The following is a 17528-nucleotide window of genomic DNA, read 5'->3' on the forward strand; positions in this document are numbered from 1 at the left end:
CTATTTGCTCTAATTATTGGGATGTGGACAGAGATGATTTTAACATAATTTGATTAGCTATCGAAATTCCATTTCAAAGATGGAATGCAGGCGCAAGCAAATGTTGGGATAGATAATAAATAAAAATTCTACCCGATTGCTCATTGAGCTATAGCTTTAGCGACATGTTGATCAACTGCATTTCAGGCCGGTATGATATCAAAGATACCCTATCTCGAGAATCGACTGGCAGCCATTTTGTTGTCTGTTTTTCCGCTGAGGTTAATCCATTCTGGCTGTGCTATGTAATGGCCGTCTGCCCCGCCAACCTTCAGACCTGTCGACTTCTGTAGTGCCTCTATCTGTGTGCTGGATGCGTGTTCATAGCCAGCCCAGAGACACACATATGTGACCAACATCATAAGACCAGGTTATGAATTTTTGTTTTTGTCTCGGCCGGTGGTCAGAACGGTGAACAAGCCACCGATTTGGGACGTCACGTCACGGTACCTCCATTGTTACAAAGGAACGCTTGGACACGTATACTCTGTAGACTACCTCCGTTTATCATAAATTAATCAACTGTCATATGTTTCACTTCTTATCCGTTTTTTTAAGCCCAAAAGAGTGTCTTTCAGAGTTTTGACCTTCAGCACCTCCTCTGTCCCCCAAACTGTCCTCCCTGAGCTCCTCCTTCACACACATATCTGTGTCTCCGTGGTGCAACCATCTTTACAACATCCAGGCCCAATAAACTTTATGGCGGTTGAGAAGCGGGGGTGGAGGTGCGCGGTGAAACCCTACCAATGCCCAGGCTCATTACCTTGTGTTTACCTTCGAGAAAAGCCAGAGGCTGATTGTGGGCAAGCGAGAAAAGGAAAGAGAAAGACAACAACACCGGTGGTCCGTGACAACCTGTAGGCTCCTTATCCGCTCCGGCCTGTAGATTAAACGCTACGCTGGGATGTGAGAAGCTCCGCTGAAGCCCTCGGGACTCACACAGTGTCAATGTTTAAATGTATGAAAATATATCTGCACTGCTGCTGCTTTATACGCACACATACAGACGCACCAAACACACACAAGCTCAAACACAAAATTGGTGTGTGTAGTAGATAGTAGGATCCTCTATTCTGTTTGTCCAGTGTTTCTCTTTACCCTTTGGACACCACACCTTAACTCATTGCACGCAAGTGTGTGTGTGTGTGTGTGTGTGTGTGTGTGTGTGTGTGTGTGTGTGTGTGTGTGTGTGTGTGTGTGTGTGTGTGTGTGTGTGTGTGTGTGTGTGTGTGTGTGTGTGTGTGTGTGTGCGCGTGTCAGTTTGTGCGTACGTGTATGAATGCGCTTGTGCATGTATGTTAGTTTGTGCTTCTCCTTTCTATCTTTGTTTCTCTTTTTATTGCTTACATATATCTTGTTTTTTTTCTACACATGTTCTATGTTTTTATTTATCTAGCACTTCATTTCCATAGCTTTTGTTTTTTCATTGTCACAGAAAAAATAAATAAAGAAACAAGGTTTCTCGGTGGGTTGGTTGTTCTTCGTGAACAGCAGATTGAATCCACCTCACAGTCACAAATAAATATACTTGCTAGTTATCTGTACAATAAAACTTTTTTAATACAAATTATATTGAAAATATACACTTATTAAAATTTCATGTGTGCAATCAAATCCATTTACAAAAGATTACCATCGGCAAAACAGCTCAAGAGGAGGGGGGGGGGGGGGGGGGGGGGGGGGTTGGGGACTACTGGGGAATTTGCCAGAAGCATACACAATTAAAACATGTACAACCTGAGTATGGATACGATTTTAAATAATATCCCATTCACGTAATAGCCCTGTCCACAGAGCATAATGTATCCAAAAATGCTGCCATGACGCCCCAAATTCAGAAAGTCCGGTTTGAGTTAGTTCTGCAGGGCAAGTAAGCCTTGGCGGTGAAGTCTTAGGCGATGGCCGACCCACACAGTGGTCGCTTGAAGCTGGTGGACAGTCGGGGGTCTTCTAGAGGTAGGCGGCGATACTCTGTAACGCCAAACCAAGCTCAACCACAGCGCAGGGTGGTGGCTGTGATCTGCATGCAGCGTCATCATCTTCAGTACAGTTTGAAACAAGCAGTTCAAAATTTAAGAATTAAAGCATTGTGGGAAACAGTGACAACGCAATGCTGCCAGTGCCTTTCTGTTAAGCATTATGATTTCCAAAAGTGTTGTGTGCGGTTGCAGGAGGAAAATATCAGGTATGCTAGTTTATTTATGGAATTTACAGATGATTTACAGGTGTCCAGCAGTGTGTGTGTGTGTGTGTGTGTGTGTGTGTGTTCCAGGTGACCTCTAATGTGTGTCCACTCGTTCCTCTATACTTCCTCTTCCTCGATCGCATCCCTGTGTCCTTCCCTCCACTCTGCTCCTGTACCTCTGCATCCAATCCTCTTCCTCCTCCTCCTCGTCTCCTTTGGCTCATTCCCTTCTTCCTGCTCTGTATCCCTGTTTCTGTCGATCCTTCATCGTGGTCCCCTTTCTCCTCTTCCTCAGTACTCCTCCTTGATGTTCATGGGCATGGAGGAGGGCGACATCAACCCGTTGCTCCCGCTGCTGCTCGTCACCATGGCGATGTTGCTGTTGCTGCTGTGGAGGACTCCCCCGCCTCTGTTGTCGTCGGCGCCGGGCGCCTCACTGTGGACGATGTGCGGCAGCGTGGGCGCGTCGCCGTGGGTGATGTGGGGCGGGTTGGGCGTGGTGGTGGAGGAGGCCGGCTGCTGGAGTTTCTTTTTGTTCACCTTCCTCTCCTTGGCCCTCCGGTTCTGGAACCAGATCTTCACCTGGAGAGAGAGGGCCCGAGAGAGAGAGAGAGAGAGAGAGAGAGAGAGAGAGAGAGAGAATGGGAGAGAGAGAGAGAGAGAGAGAGAGAGAGAGAGAGAGAGAGAGAGAGAGAGAGAGAGAGAGAGAGAGAGAGAGAGAGAGAGAGAGAGAATGGGAGAGAGAGATGGCACGGTCTGAATAGTTGGTTCATCATAGCAAAATTGGAAAAAACAGAAAAAGTATGAATTTGGGTGGTGGCCTCAAATGACCTGCCTGGATGCCTGTTCCACCCATTTGCCCCTCCCTTGGACATTGTGCTGCAGTGTAGTGGGGACATGTCTCTCTGACTGTGTTAATGATGACTGAGCCAAGCCTATTCCGTTCATTTGCATTACGTCCACCACGATGTGTCTCCTTCTCAATGTCTAAGACCAGCAGAAAGTTAAGGCATACAGAAAGTTAAGCCATGCAGCGTCTCTGAGAAACCCAAGACAAGGTTTTCCTCGGCTGTCAGCATTTCCACTCACAGAGTTGAATATGTAGCTGCGGTGCGACCATAAGTCCCATTCTTGAAATCCTGTTGGTGGATGTAAATTCAACAAAGTGCCGATGCTGAGACGCTTTTGTTCATCCAATTTAAGAGATTAATAAATCGTCTTTGTTCCAACCAATTTTGACTTTCCTCAAGGTGGGTTTGATAGTTCATTAACGTGGCACAACACTAACAGTCTGTGATTGGTCAATCATACTGCATGTCAATCAAAAGGCCTCGTCCTGTGAAACACTAGATAAGTGTGGCTCAGCCAGTTCGTTGCTCATGTTGACCCGGGACCTGGGACAGACAGCGTGCGTGCGTACCTGTCTCTCTGATAGCCCGAGTGCGGTGGCGAGCTCGGCCTTCCTCCTGATGGTGATGTAGCGGCTGTAGTGGAACTCCTTCTCCAGCTCCAGCCGCTGGTGGTCTGTGTACACGACGCGGTACTTGTCTTTGGTCCGAGTTTTGCCATCTACAACAGACACATGTAAAAAAAGACAAGAAAAAAACGTTAGGTACAGGACCATGGACAATAGTGTTGTGGGAAGGCGGGCCGATGGACAAGGGGGAGAGGGGGAGAGGGAGAGAAGGACCTGGACGACACTAGTGAATTTCTGCCCTTCCCCACCTGTCTGGGTTTCTGTTTAAACAGTCATTGCTCTCTTCAGAGCAGATAGACGGCATAGAAGACTGGAATAGGAACTGCTTTTTCTTTCAGTGAAGTGGGAAACTACCGCAGGGGCCAGAGGCCAAATCAAACCATCACTCTCCCATCAATCTGAGGAGGTTTATGAAGTGTATCTGTTTTATTTTGTTATAAACCATCCACATAAAATGTCCCTCCACCCGTTAGTACTAACACTAGCAGAGCATATCTCGTCGGCCCGTCTAGAGCGGTTTACTATTCAAATGGGAGGCTGGCCATGTTGGAATTTGCATTACACAGAGGAATTCTCTCCCTCAACATATCTGTATATTTCTCTCTCCCTCTGTCTCGATCTTTCTCTGGCAGTCTGTCTGTCTGTCTGTCTGTCTGTCTGTCTGTCTGTCTCTCTCTCTCCCTCTCTTTCTCTCTCTCTCTCTCTCTCTCTCTCTCTCTCTCTCTCTCTCTATCTTTCTCTGTCAGTCTGTCTGTCTCTCCCTCTCTCCTCTCTCTCTCTCTCTCTCTCTCTCTCTCCATTCTCTGCTTTATTTTGTCCTCCAATGGTCAAGCATTAGGCTGCTCAATTCTTGAGGCAGGGTTGACCCTTAACACATTAAAACCAAACAGAGTATATGGTGACGGTAACGTCCTGGACAGAAGACAAAGTATGTATGTAAAAAGTGTGTTTGTAAGCAACATGAATGTAGGTATGTATGCATGTACTGTATGTGTGTGTGTGTTTGTGCATGTGCATGTGTGTCTGTGTGTGTGTCTGTGTTTCTGTGTATGCATGTATGTACTACTATAATGTATTCCATTAATTCATCCTTACATGGGTCCACTTCCATAAAAACTTAAACAAACAATGCAAAACCAACTGCCATTTCTCTCTCTGCCTCTTTAACGCTCTCTGTCAACACAGAGGGAATCAACAGAATTAAAACTCAAACATTTTAGTTTGAGAGGACATCTGTCCAAACCTCTTTTTCGCTTTTCTGCTTCATTTGGCAGATGCTGAAACTCTCAACTAAAACCACATAACAGTTAGCCAGTCGCACACACACACACACACACACACACACACACACACACACACACACACACACACAAACAAACACATATACACACACACATTGACATGGCTGCTCAATAAATAATGGGCTGAGATGGACCGAGACTGCTAATGAAGGACCGTAAATCACATTAGAACTTCACTCTGTCTATATGCTGAGAGAGAGAGAGAGAGAGAGAGAGAGAGAGAGAGAGAGAGAGAGAGAGAGAGAGAGAGAGAGAGAGAGAGAGAGAGAGAGAGAGAGAGAGAGAGAGAGAGAGAGAGAGAGAGAGAGAGAGAGAGAGAGAGAGAGAGAGAGAGAGGCACTTAAATGAAACCTATTTTTTTTTTTTTAGGGTTAGGGAAAATTATAGATATTGTCTGTCTTGCCTTGTTCCTTTATAACGTCCTCTACCTTAATTTACATGCTATTATGTATTTATTATTAATCAATAGAATTGTTTTGTAATATTATTTTTCGACATAAATCAGAGTTAAGTATTTCCAACGTTCGAGGGATCGTAAACAGGCATATTTACAAAAAAAGAACTCAAGTTAAAAGTCTTCAGATAAATATAGCCTACCTTGAATTGAAATGCAATAATTCTATCTCTATTTTGAGAAATAGCCTGAATTAGATCCTATCCTACGGTCGGACTAGCTAGCCTCGCCTTTTGAATTATGATGACTTAATAAAAACTAACGTCGATGCAAACTAAACGAAGAAGAAAAACAAGATAAGCGCAAAGAAGAGACACCTTACACATCAAAGACATCGGAACAATCTTGTGTTCTCCGCCTAGAGACAAGGAGAAAACAAAGAGCGACAAGGCGTATGGCAAACATCCCCAACGGGCCCGCAGTCCCATTCAACAGTGGGGGCCACATAGGCCATTTACATAACAAGTGCATCAAACCATGCAGTGAAACTCTTCAGACGACTCCGCACCTTTGATCCTACCCGTGATTCCAATGGAAAATACATCGGGATGTGTTAGAGAGGCGGAGTGTCTGTGTCTGTGTCTGTGTGTGTGTGTGTGTGTGTGTGTGTGTGTGTGTGTGTGTGTGTGTGTGTGTGTGTGTGTGTGTGTGTGTGTGTGTGTGTGTGTGCGTGTGCGTGTGCGTGTGTTTGTGTGTGGCGGCCTCGTGTTGGCTGTCGTGCTATATCGACATTCGATATATTCATATATCTATAGGTTTCAAACGTTTCCAACGGAAGGTAACAGAATAACATCTCAAAGGCCTGAACCATTGCAGCCTGAGCGGATATACGACCAGCGAGTCTCCTTAAACAACACTGAATTCTGCGTTTGCTTATAGCTGAGCGGAGTCTAGCATCAGGAGATGATGTGACAAGATCCTATCAGGAATGTATACAAAGAAATGAATAAATATTTATTTTATATTTATGGTATGGCCTAGCGACAAGGCACACTAAAATGACTCAAAATAATTACATTTGTATTCACATAGGCCTATAATAAGTCGTTATTAATGGTCTCTACATCCGAAGACCATTAGGCTCACATATTTAATAGGCTTTATATATTGTTGATTATGAATAAAATAATTCCACTGTTCAGTAGGCCCATAATCAGTGTTAAGGTAAAATCCTCCCCGAACAGTAGGGCTCTGCTAATAAAGTGTTTTATTATAAGCGTCCTCTTATGCGTGTTTTAACTGGCGCTGTAAACCAGTAGCTAAGAATGAAGAGCACTTTATGGCAAAGAATATTTGATGGAAGGTTAATTTACACAATCAATCCATTCTCCTTCTGGGGAGACCTGTACAGGGAACTGAAACCGATAGGAAACTATTTACGCACACGTTACAAGCATTTAAAAGGCATCTGGGACACTTTGCAACTAATGATCCCATGGTCTGACTGTCGCCGTGTGTCTGTGAGTTGAGTTGTGCATAGGCTTCATTAGCCTAAATGCACTTGTCAAACCGACAAGATCCTATGAAGGACCGTATACAAAGAAATTACTAAATATGTATTTCATATTTATAGTAGGTCTAACGGCAAGGCACACAAAAATCAATCAAATAATTAAATATGTATTTACATTCACATAGAACTAACAAGACCCAACAGCCGTCTCTCTAGAGAGGGGTGCTGGGGTAGTCAAAATGCCTACGATTTTCAAAATTACTATCAGCGAAAGGCAGAAAACATCTCCTGTCATTTGTCACCTGTGTTTTACGCACAGGTGACAAATGTCTAATAGGCGCTTACTTGAGGTGGAGGGCGGCGCGCTGTTCCGTCGCATCCAGTCGTACGGGTTCCTCCTCTGCAGGGCGTTGGGCGACAGCTGTCCGGAGGACGGGTTCATGGAGGCGGGCAGCAGTGCCGCGGGCTGCCCTGGGAACTCCGGAGGGCTGAACCCAAGCGGGGGCCCCACCGTGGAGGAGTTGGGCGTCGGGGTCGCATTGGGGGCCCCGTGATGCCCGTAGTGCGAGGGCCACTCGTCCCCCCGCGGCGGAGGAGGAGGATAGGACGGATTCCAACCCCCGACCCCGTTCTGGGCCGAGTGCGGGTCGTTGTTGATCCCCGGGACGTGGTGGTGGTATCCAGTGAACTCCGAGTAGTGCGGCGCGGCGGGGACGAAGCTCTGCGGGTTGAGGTTGAGGCCGGGGTGTCCACGGGAGACGGGGTTCTGGTGGTGGTACATCCCCGCGTCCTTGTCCAACAAGTAGCCAACGTACATCTTTCCAGGTGATGGGACGCCCTGTGCATAGTGCGACTCCAGCTTGTAGACTTGTGTCCCGCGTCTCTTCTCAGCGCTCGCTCACTGGGTGGGTGTGTGTGTGTCTGCGTGCGTGTGCTCGTGTGCGCGCGTGTGTTGTTAATGAGGTGGATATTCTGTCTGTATTCTGCCTTCATGTAGGACCAACCCTCGTGTGTCTTCACCGGACCGAGGTCCCACCTGTACTATTCCATTGAGACTTCCAGTTCGTCGCCTCAGCTGCCAGTTAAGAGCGCGTCGGGGTCACGTGGCGTGTTTTATGGCCTCACCGGCCGCCCCTCACCTCGTCCCTCGCTCCACCGCTCCACCTTCCTCTCTGCTCCCTCTCTCGCTGTAGGCCATTCATCAACTCATTTATTACTTTATTAACTCGTTGTCTTATATGCTAATACATTTGATAATATATTTCATAATATTGTCCTATATTTATTTGTCCTTACATTTATATATATAAATATATATTATTTTCTAAAACACCTCAGCATAACCCCATGTATCATTTGAATGTTGTTTTTCTTCTAAACATATTTCATATTAGAACATAAAGGCATCAAGGCCTCAAGGCCTTAAAAAAAATCGCAAACCCAAAATGAACCTCGCGTCCCTCGTGTCACAGAGCACTGTCTGAGACATCGCCTCTTCATTCCTCTCGGCTCACCCTATCTCACATCATCTGCATGAGAGACTCATGGCTGCATTTCAAAGGCTTCCATCAAAGGCCCCATGCTGGGGGGAGCAAATCTTACAAATTACGTTCAAAACAGACTAACGTCGAGGTTTCGCGCCACCGCAGCCAGAACAGAGTTGGCATTTACAGTCTAAAAGTGTTATGCATTAACTTGAGTTATTATAAAGCCGGTAGCCTAATACTAGAAAGAAAAGAAGAAAAATAAGAATAGAAAGAAAATAGGCACACTGTTTAATGTCAGGCATACGGAATTCTAAAGAGGTTTTAACTAACAGACACATAAGCACGCACGGACACACTCACACACACACACACACACGCACACAACCACACACACAAGGACGGTTTACATATTACAACAGAGCAAGCTTATGTGGTGCTCCCATATCTGGGAAGGAAGTAGGAGGCCTGAGGTACTTCGGGGGTTGTCATAAACCGGGGGCACCAAGAGGTTAACGTCGAGCTGTGTCTCCGTCCCCATTCTCCCGCCCTCCTCTCCGATTGATATGAAGGAGACTTGTAGGCGGAGGAGGGGAGGGCCCAGACGCCAAGGTGACTTCCTTCTCCCCCCCCCCGGCCCCTCCTCCATCTAACACGTTAACATCGTCGCTCCTGTTCTCCGCTCCAAGTGGGGCACGAGTCACCGGTCAGGTGGTCAGCCCTGTGACGACAGCGTGTCGGGGAGAAGAGGGCTCACAGACAAGTGTTGGGTTCCAATTGATGGTTCCCATTGGTCACCTGGCGACGTGTTTTGGGTTTAATTGGCCTACAGCGGCTGCCATTAAGCGAGCATTACGATACATTTTGCAGCATAAGCCACATTGTTATCGAAATGTCCAATGTGTCCCGTTGAACAGTTTTACCGACCAATGAAACACACGATCGGGAAGGTCTGAAAATAACGTCAGGCTCATTGCATGGAGAATAAACGTATCCATTCACCTGCAAGTTGCTTTGAAGAATTCATTCATATGATCTTTGTACCCTGAAACGCCAACAAAAACAATCTTCTCAAGTTATTATGGGATCGCATTTTGGTGAATTTATTGTCATTCTCTGCCAAGTTGTTTAATAATTCAGCCTCAGCCACAAGTGTCAATTTACAACATGCAATTGTGTATGATGAGTTACCAAACCATGTTATTAAAACCGTGGCATTATTGATTTGGCTTAATTTCTAAAGCATATAAAGACCTACAATTTTCGTTCCTACAAGGAACGAAAGCCTGATCACGTAAAGTACGCAGTAATATTAATGTTTTATTTTAGATAGGCTATGTTACTAGATTCATATGGTTCGAAATCTTTGAGGAAAAAATTTAGCTGAAAAATCAAATTATCAAATAAAACCTTGACCCCAAGTTAACAATTTCTGGCCCTATAAGAACTCCTTCTTCGATATTTGATAGTAGGCCTACAACTTTGTTGTTTAGTTTATGAAATGTTCTTTAAAAAATTCTTAAAGGATATCTGTCGACCATGTAACCTATTCACCTGAATAGGCCTCCCCACTTTAATGATCATCAAAATAGGAATGATCTTCATATTTTGACACCAAATGGCATTCAATATTATTATTTTTATTATTATTATTATTATTATTGCTATTTATATTCCTCTTATCCTTCTTAGTATAAGTAGTTATTAACTTAGCCTATTGTATTTACGATTATTACGGTAATAATCAAGATGATGCTTATGATAATTGAATATTTTAGGATATTTTAGGCCTAGCCTATGATATAATATAACTACGTTCTACATTTTTATTTATATTTGACCATCAAAATAGGCCTATTTTATCGTTGTTGAATAGGCTATGTTTTACTATATTTGGGGCTCTTCGTTTTTAGCTTGGTTGTTCAAAAAGGGAATGCTGTTTTATAATAGGCATATAATATCAATAGGCCTAGGCCTGAGCGTCGGGGATAAATTATATATATATAGCCTATATATATATATATATATATATATATATATATATATATATATATATATATATATATATATATATATATATATTAATACATACATACATATAACATAACACATTCATAAGCCTAGAGATTCGGTGACGAATTAAAGCGCAGAGAGGAAGAAAAGCGCGAGCAAGAGGCCAGTAAGATGATGGGACTTTGCAAAAAAATCCAGAGAGACCCCAGCTGGGGGACACCTGTAGAAGGTGAGACTTTCAAAGGACGAAACGAAGGGATGCATCATTCTGAACTGAAGCGAGGCATGGTGTGTTTGCGCTGCACGGTGCCCATCCTGTGTCTTTGTCACCTGTCTGTGTGTCAACCATTAACTAGACGCCGGCTGTAAACCCACAGGTTATGGAAAGTTGGATCAGGACACGGCAGGTCGTAAAGAGCCAACCTTTTTATTGTTGTGGCGTCAGAGGGAGCAGGGGTCTACTTTTCACTTCGACATACAGTGGGGTCTGCTCCTCCAGGTGACCCCCAACAGATCCCTCATTAGGCCTACTCATATTGCTTTATTCTGATTACAAGATCCAAAGATGCATGCAAACGTATAGGCCTATAATATATTAAATAGCCTATATCTTTATATATCTCCACGTCATATGATTGAAAGTGTTAGGCTATTTGTAAACCTCTGCTGATTATAAATATTATAATGATAATCATAAATACCTGTTAGTATACGTGATGCCTTATATGGAGCCGGCCAACAATTACACGCACACACATAGGCCTGTCAATAATATGCATATAGAGGCCTGCTATTTAATAATAATAATATTATAATAGCGATAGGCCTTTAGCTCAGAAACACTTCTGGAACTATTTTGAAGTTATTATGATTATGATGATAATTGTTGCTGTTCAATCTATAAACGAGACACGAATACCCAACAACTTTTGTGGGTATTGGGTGTGATTCGCTTTTACATTTTTAAGTAGCCCAAGTTTTAGGCCTACCTTTATAATAGCCTAAGTTAACGTCGTTGTGTGGGCTTGATGTCGGATTCAACAGTATAGGCTTAAAATGTAATTTGTGAGATAATGTAGACAGCACACAGTTGCTATTCAATCTTAAAAATGTTTGACCAAGTAGCTATGGAATCAAAGTGAAAGAATAAAAGAATATTAAGGAAATGAAACCGAGCGCGAATTATCTTTCGTTCAGATTAAAAGGGTTGTTGAGGCACACATTGTCTGAGTTGAATGGTAATTGTTTAACAAGAGCGCCATCTTCCGGTAGAGTTTCAAATAGACAAGCATTAATTTATTTATTTTTTCACTTAAGGGTATTTTTAAAGGTCCCATGGCATAAAAATCTCACTTTATGAGGTTTTCTTACATTAATATGAGTTCCCCTAGCCTGCCTATGGTCCCCCAGGGGCTAAAACTTGTGTTCGGTGTAAAACGAGCACTATAGGTATCCTGGTCGCCTTTGAAAAAATGGAAGCTCAGTGCTTATTTGGAATGTGGCCCCATATGTCATAAGGGGCCAAGCTACCTCCCCTGCCTTGCCCGCCCAGAGAATTTGGCCCGCAAATGAGCTACGACCTTGCGAGCGCCACGTGTGTGTGTGTGTGTGTGTGTGTGTGTGTGTGTGTGTGTGTGTGTGTGTGTGTGTGTGTGTGTGTGTGTGTGTGTGTGTGTGTGTGTGTGTGTGTGTGTGTGTGTGTGTGTGTGTGTGTGTGTGTGTGTGTGTGTGATTACACACACTGTAACGCAAGTGCTGTACACTTCTTTGTTATTTGGATAACCGTTCTGCTGTTGGTGTTATGGCGCATAACACGTTGGTTCTCTGACGTTGCTCGTATTTCCACAACGAGACTGCACTTGGGGTTATCTCAGCCATCGTTGAGCCCCGCTTATGGGGGGAAATCGGATTTTTGAAAAAAAAAAGCCATTGAATTCTATACACTGAATATCTATGCATTGAAATGACGTATCAGGATTTTTTTGCCTCTGAATATAACTCTTACATTTCTCAACAAATCATTTCCACCTCTATCTTTCAATGTTAAATAATTCAAAATCAAACATTCCAAAAAATAATTCAACATGCCAAAGTCACCTGCAAAATTCAATGTTTGAAATTCAGTGTTAACATCCGGGGACCAAAGGAAGAGCAATCCATCCTAGGGGCCCTATTTTAACGGTCTGAAACGCAAGTGGAAAGCGCAAAGCGCAAGTAGCTTTGTGGGCGGTTCTACGGCGCTATCGCTATTTTACAGGCGGATAAATGACACTTGCGTCGCGGCGCAAGTGTCAAAAGGGTTGGTCTGAAGCAGCCTAATTACCCGTAGGTGTGGTTTGGGCGTAACGTCCAACAAACCAATGAGTGCCAGCTCCCATCCCCTTTAAGAGCCATGACCGCATTTGAATCGGACGAGTTGATATTTTGACAGCGCGTCTGCAGTCTCCGATGAGACAGATGCACATGAATTTCAAACTGCAAATGGCTCAGTTTATTGCCAAATAATATGGCCTAATTCACACATGGAATAAGGGGTTTTCTTCCACAACTTCAGAAATACTGAGTCCTCAAATAAATTTCGCCAAAGAAAACGTAAATAATATAACATATGATATGCGGTAACTGATCTATTTAATGAAATACGCAATACATTATAAACATTGTTTCTTATCAGTATTGTATGCTATCCTAATATGCATGTGTCTCCGCGGTAATAGACATTGCCATTGATTGTATTATGCGTTACGTGTTTAGTTTGCGTGTGTTTAAACAGAGCACACACGCGCGCCCGCATTCATTCATTCTTTTTAACACTCACTCGCGGTAAAACAATGTTTTTCACGATCAAATACTCATCAATCCTAAAAGTTATGGGCATGTAGGCCTATACGATGTCTGTGTCAAGAAAATATGTGTTTGCTCTACGGTGTTTGCAGATGCATTGATTTAAAAGTACAACTTATTACCGCTGCATCAGCTGTTCTTTCCCAAATAATTTACCAAGAATGTGCGGCTAGGTAGATGAGAGAAGCAAAGTGTATGCGCGAGGTGCACAAGCAATCCGTATGCATCGCATGCGCATGTAGGCTATGCATCCGCCCTTAAAATAGCATCTGAACAACGCGCCACTGACTTTAAACCAGGTATTTCCTGGTCAGTAGCGCAATGGTATTCAGCAACGGCAAAATAGCGTTTGCGCCAGAACACGCCTCCTCCTTCCGCCGAACCGCCCCTTGGGGCGCATGATCAATCCCTAATTTACCGGCGAGTGGCGCTGGTGGGAATAAACTAGCAACGACACATGCGCCAGTGACTAAGTCACTTGCGCCGGATGCAAGATAGGGCCCTAGATGCTAGATCTCGGTCAAGCAAGGAGAACGGGAATAAGAGCGTCACTCGCTGGTTCATTCTTTCTTGATACAAACTTTAATTCTAAACATCATTTTACACAGTAGCCTATAGGCCTAATAGGAAATGCTCCAAGGTAAATCAACATCATTGAACACTGACTGCAGCTTTGTATGGGTCTTAGCAACGGTGGTGGACCTTAGCCTACTCCCTAGCCATTGTATTGTCTGTAAAATGCTAATAAAATAAAATAAAATGTATTTATTTATTAAGCACATTTAATATCAAGGTGAGGGGGGGATCTTATCTTTTTATTTTTCTGTGTGTGTGATTGCAGTGATTTAGCTGGATTGACATGCAGCTTAAAGGGACACTGTGTAACGGTGTAACGGTGTAAAATGATCTCTGCCAAAAATCTCACTTAACCTCCTGAGCGAAGAATAATTAATATGTAGTTACATAGGATGGGTAAGATTCATGGAGGCTTCCATGTTCTTCCGGTCTATGAACTGCCGAGAGGGACAAAAAGCACTACGTGGTACTGGAAATGCAAACGCATTTTCACTCTGAACCAGCGTGAATGATGACTGAAATAATTCACTATCTTGCTCGAGGAGTAATTACTCATGCATCATTGGCTTACACTAATGATTCAATGCAGTTTGAAATTTGTTTGAAATAACGAACCTCATCATCACTCGAATGACTCGATGAGGTAGTAGGCCTATTGGCTGTCATGACACAGCTTCTTGGCACATACTGCCCACCGTAGTTTTTGAACAAGCGAGCACTATTAGTTTGAATGCAATATACAATTGTACCACTAGATGGGGGTAATTTTTACACAGTGTCCCTTTAAGGGTAATTGTAGTGGGTTAAGGAGCCCAATTTATTAGGGCACATATTTGGGGCGATCCGAGGTCCCTTTGTTACGTTTGGTGTGATGCTGAAGCCCGCTGCCCACTGTGGAACGAGAGCGCAGAGCCGACGGTATTTTCCAACTGAAGCGCCAGCAGCTTGTAGTTCCAGTGGAAGCACGGCGTGCCTCGGAAAGAAGCGCCCGACAGCAACCTGCTTTTAATTTGTCATCCTCGTATCTGTATAATGTCACTCGGTGCGGAATGGCTCTGCGCGCTCGTTGCACTCTTGTTATGCCACCAGAGACATATCAACCGTTTTGCTCCAGCCACTTAACTTGCGTCCGGTGTCACAAAACTAATACCCCCAATCCAGGGATCGATGACGATAAGTTTTAAGCTCATGCATGTTTCCGCACGTGAACGACTTCATGCCTGTCTAGTGCCTACGGTTCAAACTCGTGCATGTTGCAGAAAATGTGTCACACTTTTCTGTGGGTCGCAGAATTCTGAGCAACGCTCGCTTGCTGTCCTTGCTTGACCGCGATCTAGCATCTAGGATCAATTGCTCTTCCTTGGGTCCCCCGATGTTAACGCTGAATTTCATGCATTGAACTTTGCAGCTGACTTTGGCATGTGAATTTGGGGACATTGAAAATATTTAAGTTTACATTTTTAACGTTGAATATTTGATTTTGAAATTGTTATCATTAAAAAATAATGGCGAACATGATTTATTGAAAATTTTAAGAGTTAAATTCAGATGCAAAAAATCCAGATACGTGATTTACTTCCATACCCGCATCCTGCTGCCCGCTGCCGCGAGGCACCACCACCACAAAGCACCAACGCCCGGCAGCGGGCAGCCGGCAGCGGGCAGCCGGCAGCGGGCAGCCGGCAGCGGGCAGCCGGCAGCGGGCAGCCGGCAGCGGGCAGCCGGCAGCGGGCAGCCGGCAGCGGGCGATTCAGTCTACATCAGATTGATCAGGAAGAGGAAAAAACAAAGACATCAGAGAACCCGACGCAGTCGTTTGTGATTCATAGTATCGTCTGGAGGCACACAAAGCATTTGGCCGTGATAATATGTATTATATGATATACCTATCTAGGCCTATTAGGCTATATGATAATATTTGGATATAGAGCTCCAGGACTGTAACGTAAGTGTTGTAGGCCTACACTTATTTGGATAACCGTTCTGCTGTTGGTGTTATGGCGCATAACACGTCAGACTCTCATCTCTGGTATTTACACAATGAGACTCGTAGTGGCGGTTATCTCAGCCATGGTTGAGAAGGAATTGGGGGAAAGGAACTTTGGCCTTGACTCCCTGAAGTACATGAACCAAGACATGGAGGAGAAAGGGATTGTTGCCCGCGATTGTCTCCCGCTTGAGCCCCGCTGCCGAGGGACCACCGCCTAAGCGCTGCCCGCTGCCGAGGCGGCGAGGCTCCGGCGGGAGAAAATCGCGGTCAACATCGCGGGCAACAATCCCTTCCTCCTCCATGTTGTCGTTCAGTCTACTTCAGATTGATGTGGACGTGGAAGAACCAGAGACATCGGAAAACCTGACACAGTCGTTTGAGATCCATAATATCTTTGGAGGCGCACACAGCTTTTGGCCGTGATAATATCAATGATACAATATAGATATCTATGCAAAATATGATATTATTTAAATATTGAGCTCCAGGACTGCCGCCGGATCACCCGGAGTGTTCTAGAATATATCAGAACATGGCCAAAGGCTGTGTGCGCTTTGCCATTGCGATACATCCACTGTAAACAGCGCATGGTTCCGTGGCCGCAAGCTGCTCAGGGCCGCGCCCCCCACCCTCCACCTTGACCCGCCTCTCTCCTCCTCATTTGCATTAAAGCGACAGACACCGAAACGGCGAGTTTGGGGAAAGCTCAATGTGCGACTGGCTCGTAGTGGCTGTAATTCTGCACCACGGCTGAATTTCGGGAACGTCTTCAAATGCTGTGTTAGGGGCCCACTAATATCTATATTAAAGCATCCATAAAGTAGCATGCCATGGGACCTTTAAGGATAGACCAGTCAAGCTATTGTAGAACACTATATGTAGGCCTAGGTATATCTATTTTTGTTGCCCAGTTGGTGCCGTATGGTTTACTAGTGACGCCCATGAACATGGCGGAACATGAACGTTTTGCTCAATATAAAACAATCAACGGTCATATCACATACTTTACTATTGATTGATGTTGTAACGTCTGTTTGCATGACTTTGCTCAGTTTTAAACGTTGTGTACTGGTAAACCAGCTGTAGATTAGGGCAAGTGTTGCCTTCCATAAAGTGGCAATACTGTGTGTGCTTCTCATAAATAAAAGCAAAAGGATAGCCGTTATAAAAGGATAGTATGTGATAGGCAGGCATCAAGTAAATAAAGGCATGCAAACTTGAAACTGATCCTACTAAGTTCTGTTTAGTCCTGACCGTTTTTTACCGGATTAAAAAACCCTGCTTTGAAGAGCTTTTAGATTCCCATCGCATTGCACATGAACTGTCGCTGTCGGGAACTCGCGTTAGCATGAGCATCATCACTGGCGAGCCGTCTCGTTATCACCAGGAAGATGAACGCGCCTTCAACCCACATTTGGAATGAGCGTCAGAAGGTCTATATAGCCTATAATAAGAAATCACTGTATTGCAAAGCAAATTCAATATGAAATGGGGGTTGAAGGCAAAATGTTGAGTCTCCATGCGCGAAATGATCAACTTTAAGGTCTCAAAAACTCCTTATCTCTTCATTATTAAACCATATGGTAAACGCCACACAACTTTGATATGCGTTTTCTCCCGAGATTACCGAACGCATCTCTCCGGTGCTGACAACGTTCTTCTCGCGAGATTTCCGCACTCACCGCTCCAGTGCTGATAAATCGTTGTCTCGC

The 17528-nt window shown here is 44.3% G+C and overlaps 1 protein-coding gene across 1 annotated transcript; it reads right to left on the reverse strand.

Annotated features, from left to right (window-relative positions):
• Positions 1-1581: 1581 nt before the first annotated feature.
• Positions 1582-7978, reverse strand: cdx1b (caudal type homeobox 1 b). Its single transcript, XM_060056555.1, has 3 exons — positions 7255-7978; positions 3645-3793; positions 1582-2806 (listed from the first exon to the last, which is right to left on the reverse strand). The coding sequence occupies exons 1-3, from the start codon at positions 7724-7726 to the stop codon at positions 2516-2518; spliced, it is 912 nt and encodes a 303-aa protein (XP_059912538.1). The 5' UTR covers positions 7727-7978; the 3' UTR covers positions 1582-2515.
• Positions 7979-17528: the final 9550 nt, after the last annotated feature.

Source organism: Gadus macrocephalus, chromosome 7 (assembly GCF_031168955.1).
Source record: "Gadus macrocephalus chromosome 7, ASM3116895v1".
Taxonomy (NCBI): domain Eukaryota; kingdom Metazoa; phylum Chordata; class Actinopteri; order Gadiformes; family Gadidae; genus Gadus; species Gadus macrocephalus.